The sequence below is a fragment of the Rhinopithecus bieti genome, unplaced genomic scaffold (genome assembly GCF_001698545.2).
Source record: "Rhinopithecus bieti isolate Rb0 unplaced genomic scaffold, ASM169854v2 scaffold_64174, whole genome shotgun sequence".
NCBI lineage: Eukaryota > Metazoa > Chordata > Mammalia > Primates > Cercopithecidae > Rhinopithecus > Rhinopithecus bieti.
In genome coordinates this window covers 85,598-94,189 of record NW_016824156.1, presented here as the reverse complement: position 1 = coordinate 94,189, position 8,592 = coordinate 85,598, and the positions used below count along the sequence as shown (strand labels likewise).

At 34.2% G+C, this 8,592-nt stretch overlaps 1 protein-coding gene across 1 annotated transcript in view; it reads right to left on the bottom strand.

Moving 5' to 3' along the window:
* ABCD2 (ATP binding cassette subfamily D member 2) overlaps positions 1 to 8,592 on the bottom strand; it is a 64,666-nt gene that overhangs the window by 22,305 nt on the left and 33,769 nt on the right. Inside the window, exon 7 of the mRNA XM_017862128.1 lies at positions 4,692 to 4,837. Coding sequence (XP_017717617.1) covers positions 4,692 to 4,837 — 146 coding nt within the window. The remainder of the gene's footprint in view (positions 1 to 4,691; positions 4,838 to 8,592) is intronic.

Genomic DNA, 8,592 nt, shown 5'->3' with positions numbered 1-8,592 from the left:
TTATGTTAGGAAAATAATCTTAAAATACCATTTGATTTAGAGTTCTTGCTTCTAAGGAAAACTTTGAAATAAAACTTTCCCTGTGATTGAATTTCATAGTACTTATGAAATATAAGTGATGATTTGAGAAATAGACTTGGATTACACTGCAGTGGAGAAATATTCTGAGCTTAACTTTTTTTTTCCCCTGCTCCCTGAAAGCATGGCACAAGAGAAAAGTATTTGGGTCAAAGGACTCTTTAACTTTTATATATTTTAATAAATCATGTTCTTTGTTCTACTAAACCCAAAGGTTTCTGTAGGCAGGCAATATTGCATGATCATGGAACACATAAATCAAAACTATGAGTCATAATGTTGCCTCTGACCCTGATTTAGTGAGACAAAGTCAGCAAAGAAGAGAATGATTTTCCTGCTTCCTGGAGATGCATATGCTTCTTTAGTTCATGTCCCTTTGTTAACCCTTTTATGCTTTCCTGTTTTGTAAACTAGTTGATGGAATGGAATGTAGTTTTTAATTCCATTTTTATTATACCAACCAAATGATTAGCTAGTCTAAACAGGACTTCAGTAGGCATCTTTCAAATTAACTAATGTATTTGCAAATGTAAGTGTTTTCTTGCCTTGCTTAAATATCTCAGGTTTAAGAATTAAGCAAGTAAAATAGGTTTCCTTGAAGCTTTTTTTTTTTATGTTCAAGTATATAATAGTTTTTATTATTGTTTAAAAAGCTAGGCGTTACCATAGTATAGTCGCATACTCTAGCATAGAACACTGACTTTCAAGTCAGATCTGTGCTTGAATCCCTGTCCCACAACTTGCCATGGGACTCTAAGTTACTAAATTTCTGAAATTAATCTTTAAGATGAAGATAGTAAAACCTACATCACTGGACGATTATGGGTATTAAATAAGATGATATCTGTAAATTCCACATAGTAAGCACTCAATAACCCATAACAATTATGATTACATTTTTAAGTTTGGAAAATTCTTGGAAAGAGTTCTAGACCTTCTTGATGACTTCTAAAAGAATAGACTATTTCATGTTTATTCTAAATTTCTATTTGGATCATCAGATTTCAAACTTCCTCAAAATAACTTGCCCAAGATAAACATGTAGCATTTATTCTACCACAGCCTTCTGAAACTCCAAGGAGTTGACCACATGAAACAAAAACCCAATCTGCTTTCCATATATAGTAGGAATGACAAATACCAAAAATTAAAAGTATTTTCTTGCCTGCCTTATTTGTTTATTGTAAGGATCAAATGAAATAATGTATGTGATATTGTTATATAAAACTTCAAGCATTATCACACAAAGACAAAATATAGTATCAATATTACAACTACTAATATTACAATTAGCTACTAATAGCTACTAATTCTTTCTTTTTTTTTTTTTTTTTTTTTTTTTTTAGACAGGGTCTCACTCTTGTTGCCTGGGCTGGAGTGCAGTGACGCAATCACAACTCACTGCAACCTTGACTTTGCGGGGTCAGATTATTCTCCCACCTCAGCCTCCCAAATAGCTGAGACAACAGGGGTGTGCCACCGTTCCCAGCTAATTTTTGTATATTTTATAAAGAAGTGGTTTCACCATGTTGTCCGGGCTGGTTTCAATCTCCTAGGTTCAAGCTATTAAGCTATTTACACTTCTCGGTCTCCCAAAGTTCTGGGATGACAGATGTGAGCTGCCAGACGGGGCCAGCTACTAATTCTTGTGTACTCGTATGCCATTTTGCTAATGTTTTACATACAGTCTTATTTGATCTTCACAAAAAACGTGTAAGGTAGATATTTATTCTCATTTTACAGTTGAAGATACAGAGAACAGGGCTAATCAAGATTTAATTCCAGAACTCTGAGTTAAAAGTCCGTATTCTCAATCACTGTACTACTACTCTACTTCTAATAATGTAAGCGGGCTGTGAAACAGAACATAAAATCCATTTAAAATTAATCTTGGTGTCTCATCTGTTATTTCAGTCATTTTTCTAGACTATCAAATTATATGAATTATTAAATTATTTGAAAGTGTGAATATTATTTTTGTTTTATTTTATTTTTTAACTTTAAGGCTTGGGGGCACATGTGAAGGTTTCTTACATAGGTAGACACATTTCACAGGGGTTTGTTGTACATATTATTTCATCATCCAGGTATTAAACCCAGTACCCAATGCTTTTCTTTTCTGCTCCTCTCCCTCCTCCCACCCTCCAACCTTCAAGTAGACCTGAGTGTCTGTTGTTTCCTTCTTTGTGCTTATAAGATCTTATCACTTAGCTCCTACTTGTAAGTGAGAACATGCAGTATATGGTTTTCTGTTCCTGCATTAGTTTGCTAAGGATGATTGCCTCCAGCTCCATTCATGTTTCCACAAAATACATAAGCTCATTCTTTTTTCATAGCTGCATAATATTCCATGGTGTACCTGTACCACACTTTCTTTATTTAATCTATCGTTGATGGGCATTTACGTTGATTCCATGTTTTTGCTATTGTAAATGGTGCTGTGATGAACATTTGTGTGCATGTGTCTTTGTGGTAGATGATTTATATTCCTCTGTGTATAAACCCAGTAATGAGATTATTGGGTGAAATGGTAGTTCTGTTTTTAACTCTTTGAGGAATTGCTGCACTGTGGTTGAACTGATTTACACTCCCACCAACAGTGTATAAGGGTTCCCTTTATCCTACCACCTTGCTGACATCTGCTATTTTTTGATGTTTTAATAATAGTCATTTTGACTGGTGTGAGATGGTATTTCATTGTGGTTTTGATGTGGATTCTCTAATGATCAGTGATATTGAGCTTTCTTCATATGCTTGTTGGCTGCATATATGTCTTCTTTTGAAACGTGTCTGTTCATGTCCTTTTCCCACTTTGTAATGGTGTTGTTTTTCTCTTGTAAATTTGTTTAAGCTCCTTATAGATGCTGGATATTAGACCTTTTTCAGATGCATAGTTTGCAAATATTTTCTCCCATTGTGTAGGTTGTCTGTTTACTCTGTTGATAGTTTCTTTTGCTGTGCAGAAGCTCTTAAGTTTAATTAGATATCACTTGTCAATTTTTGCTTTCATTGTAATTGCTTTTGGTATCTTTGTCATGAAGTCTTTGTCTGTTTCCATGTCCAGGATAGTATTGCCTAGGTTGTCTTCCAGGGTTTTTATGGTTTGGGGTTTTACATTTAAGTCTCTAATCCATCTTGTGTTGATTTTTGTATATGGTATAAAGAAGGGGTCCAGCTTCAGTCTTCTGCATATGGCTAGCCAGTTATCCCAGCAACATTTATTGAATAGGGAGTCTTTTCCCCCATTGCTTGTTTTTCCAGCTTTGTTGAAGATTAGATGGTTGTAGATGTACGGCCTTATTTCTGCACTTTCCATTTTGTTTCATTGGTCTCTGTGACTTTTTTTGTATCAGTACTATGCTCTTTTGGTTACTGCAGACCTGTAGTGTAGTTTGAAGTGGGGCAGCATGATGCCTCCAGCTTTGTTCCTTTTGCTTAGGATTACCTTGTCTATTCAGGTTCTTTCTTGGTTCCATATAAATTTTAAAATAGTTTTTTTCTGGTTCTGTGAAGAATGTCATTGGTAGTTTGATAGGACTAGCATTAAATATGTAAATTGCTTTGGGCAGCATAGCCATTTTAATGATATTGATTCTTCCTATCCATGAACATGGGATGCTTTTCCATTTGTGTCTTCTCTGATTTCTTTGAGCAGTGTCTTGTAATTCTCATTGTAGAGATCTTTCACCTTCCTGGTTAGCTGTATTCCTAGGTATTTCATTCTTTTTGTGGCAATTGTGAAGGAGACTGTCTTCCTGATTTGACTCTTGGCTTGGCTGTTGTTGGTGTATAGAAATTTAGTGATCTTTGTATGTTGATTTTGTATATTGCAACTTTGCTGAAGTTGTTTATCAGCTGAAGGAGATTTTGAGCTGAGACTATGGGGTTTTTTAGATATAGAATCATGTGTCTGCAAGCAGGGATAGTTTGACTTCCTCTCTTCCTATATGAATGCCCTTTATTTCTTTCTCTTGCCTGACTGCTCTAGCTAAAGTGAGATTATTATTATTAAATTATTTGAAAGTATCACTAAACACAGAGAGTATTATTAGACAATAATTCTATTTTAAGCTTATATGTACAAATGTTATTTATACTCTTTCAAAAATGTTTTATGCTGAAAAAACACAATACAGAAGTTTCTGACTTTAATTATCTGTGTGCTGCCTGAGAGCAAAAAAAAAGATACTGGTAAGATTGTGGGTCTGAAACCAAAACAAATTAAGTTCTGTGGTATCTACTTCTCATATTATTGAATTTAATGTAAGCTGAGAGCTTGTAAGGCAAATATTTCTGTCACAGACTTTACATACATCTAGACTGACAATGGCCTCAGGGACTTTGTACATTCAAATATAGAAGAAAAAAGCTTTTTTTAAATGTTAGCTTCACTGACATGGAGACTTGATAAAAACTTAATGTGTTGCATTAAACATAACACAAGCAGAAAAAGAAATACAAATAATGGAACAGCAATAAAACTCCATCTTTACACTTACGTGCTTATTTCTGATTATAGCATACATTCAAATTAAACCACACACTAAATATATACCCAAGGTTACTTTTTAAAAGTGAAGTTAAATGCATTAAAAAAGAATGATGGACTTTACCTCCTTCTCTTTGAACTATGTGATAGAGATGGACATTGTGTAGGATACATTCCAGATCTTGGTCTGTATAACCTTTATCATGCATATCATCCACTGAATCAGGGTAAATGACTTGATCTCGAAGACTTCCAAGAGACATATATGGCCTGTAAAACACCAAGCACACAAGAATCCTAGTGGAAAGTCATGATAACTTACTTAGTGTGACATCTTGGTAGTCTGAAAACATCAGTGAAGACTTTAAACACTACATTTCCAGGATGATATTTGTTACCTGGTGATGAGTACTTCTCCCTCAGGCACTGCTAAACGATACTGTTATGTTTACATAAAAACTTACTGACACATGGACACAAGAGAAGCTTCTCCAAGAAATCATCTGACATTTCTTTTTTCTAAAAAACTCTATTTTATTTTATATTTTGTAGAGACAGGGTCTTGATATGTTTCCCCAGGCTAGTCTCAAACACCTGACTCAAGTGGTTCCTCCTAACTTGGCCTCCCAAAGCACTGGGATTACAGTTGTGAGCCACAGAACCCAGCCACATTTAACATTTTCAGCAGAGAAATACTGTATATACTTTGTTTCACTGTATTTGATAAATATTGCTCTGTAATTCATCTATAATTATTTGGGTTACATATTATGCAATTTGGTTTTGACCCAGCAATGTGAACAAACAAAACAAAAAAATTTAATTCATAGTAAGAAAAACACAAATTAAAACTACATTGAGTTTCTTGCTTTTCAGATTGGCAAAAATTCGACAACTTGATAACTCACTCCACTGGGAGGCCTATGGGTAAAGGAGTGTTCTCATACTACAGTGAAAATGCAGAATGGTACAACTTTTACAGAGGGGATTTGGCAAACTGACAGAGCATTTGCCCTTTGACCCACCTCTGGGAATTTACTCTGAAAATATACTTCTAAAACTACAAAAAAAAGATGCATGCGGTTATTCATTACAACTTATTTGTAATAGCAAAATATTGAAATGGAACATAAATACCCATACAAAGAAGACTGACGGAATAAACTATAGTACATCCACTATGCAGCTATAAAAAAAGGATGAGGAAGACCTCTATAAACTGATATAAAGTGATTTCTACTACATATTGTTAAGTTGAAAAGCAAAACGCAAAAGTAGACTTATAGCAGGGTTTCTCAACAACGGCACTTTGGCTTATTGAACCAGACAATTGTTTGTTGTTGAGGGCTACCCTGTGTATAGTAGGATGTTTAGCATTATACCTGATGTCTACCCACTAGATGTCAGTAGCACCCCTTCCTGTAGTGAACAAAAATAATTGTCTCCAGATATTGCCAAATATGTCTAGGGGAAAAAATCTTCCCAGTTGAGAACCACTTCTATGTAAAAAGAAAGCAAAATGAAGTATAGACATACCCATTTATATTTTAAAAAGGAAACACAGGAAGAGTAAACCTGAAACTAGTGAAGTTGGTTAGCTACAGGAAGTGGGAGGAAAAAGGTGGAATGGACAGGCAGGAAAAGGCCTAAGTATCCTTTCTATTAATAAAGTTTTTACTTTTGGAATCCCTCAAAGTATTACTATTCAGTAAATAAATAAAATTAAACCAACAAGAATGAAGGAAGAAACCTTAAAATTGAATACAAACAAACAATTTAACTGAACAGTATATCCAAAGGATAAAGTAACCACACAGCGAGGGGGATGGAGGTGGGGATGAATTAATCCATGTGACTTTTGAACTTGGCTACGTAATTTCAGTCAAAGACAGAAAGAATCACGTGGAAATCTTGAAGCTTACTTGCAAATTTATTTTTGGTAATGATATAGGGGTAGCAATTCTGAAACCATTTTATGTGTATTGTAGGATTGGTTAAGTAAGTAAATGGTTTGGTAATGTTAGGAGCAAGGGTTCTCACTGTGGAAGAAGAAAGACACAAACATGCTATGTGGGAAGGCAAGAGAAAAACTCTACTATTTAATTTAAATTTGAGTATCAGTATGAATTTATGATTTTTAATAAAAAAATTCTAGTCCTATCTACATCTGGAACATTCTAATATTATCCTTTGTGAAGCACACATCATTTCAGCAATGCAATCAATTCAATTGTGGACCCAAAAAGATCCATCTTAATCCAGACCCCCCCCCCCATATCTGTAAATGAAACCTTATTTAGAAACAGAGTCTTTGCAGATTTAATTAAAGTTCTTGAGACAAGATCATCCTGGATTAACCAGATGAGCCCTAAATCCAATAAATGCCCTTATCAAATGAGAAGAAACCCAGGAAAGAAAAGAAAGCCACATGGAGACAGAGATGGAAGTTATGGTGCCACAAACCAAGGAATGCTTGGCACCACCAGAAGCTGGAAAAGAGGCAGGAAATAATTCTCTCCAAGAGCCTTCAGAGGGTGTGGATCGCCAATACTTTGACTTTCTGGTGTTCAGGAATGTGAGAAAATAAATTTCTGTTGTTGAAACCATCAAGTGTTTGGTAATTTGTAGCCCTTAGAAACTAATACAAGTAGTATTTCTGTAAAAAGTTCATAACCTGAATCACATCATGGAGAAACTATCAGACAAACCTAAATTGAGGTATTCTCTTAAAAAAAAAAAAAAAAAGCAGTAGTCTTGCACTCTTTAAAATATCAGTGTCATAAAAAATAAAGAAATGCTGAGAAACTCTTCTGAATAAAAGAAACTGTAATAAATAGACATGGCAACTAAATGCAGTGCAAGATAATGCATTGGGAAAAACAAGTTGCTCTAAAGTACAGTATTATGACAATTGCCAAAATTTGAATATAGACTGTATTTTAGATATTAATATTATATCAATGTCAAATTTCCTTAATTTGATAAGTATACTGTACTCTGAGACTACTCAGAAGAAATACATAGAATCTCAGGGGAGAGTTCTTTTGCTGCCTTCCAAGGTGACATCAGCTCCAACTTAATATGAATCAGAAGCACAGATATTCTCCCCCTGTAACATAAAACCCCTATGTTATTAGGTCCCAAGAGTAGCCATGACACAATACACAACTGAGACCACAGTGATAAAAATACATCAGTGCATTCATTTCACATGTGTTTCTATAGGATTCTACCAGAAAATTTGATTAATTGGCATGTTTGATGATGAAATTCGGTTTTATATCTATATTTCAGAAAAAGCAGGCACTATAGAATCATGATTGTGATAACTGGTTTTGGAGAAATGATCCTGGGGATTCATCGTAATATCATCCAAATTCCAAACTAGAGGTACCTCATTTGTAAAACAACTTATTTTAATAATTTCATTTGTTATGAGGACTAAATGAAGGAGTGGGTTTTTATGAAGCTAAGTGAAGCAATGTACTCAGATCACTTATTATAGTACAGGCACATAGTAGGCACTCAATAAATGGCATTATGAGGACAAATAAGTTCATTTCTACTTATGCTTATGTTCTCTACTTAGGCGAAAATGTAACATCTTAAAAAAGAATGAATAAAAAAGATTTCTATTAAGCCAGACAAGATACTGGTGGTTTTATTCCATAGTAAATTTTATTGTTCTTGACATGATTAAGAATTAAGTACCTAGATATGTAGATTTTAGATTATATTCTGTTAAGTACTCATGAGAATAACTCGTTCACCTAGAAGCATTTTTTAAAAAATACTTGGAACACCATGTATTAATAGTTTACTGGAGCAATTTATGGGGCCTCAAAAGTATCAAAATATTCCAGGATGCCAAGTGTTTTCTTTGTAACAGGAATTTAGAGAAGCAAAACTGTGTAATTTCTTCAAAAGTTTAGTTTAATACTATTTTTAATTTCCTTAGGCCTTTTGAAATCAGATAGTTTTCTTTAATGAACAGATATGGACATTTTCTCATAAGAGATTTTAAT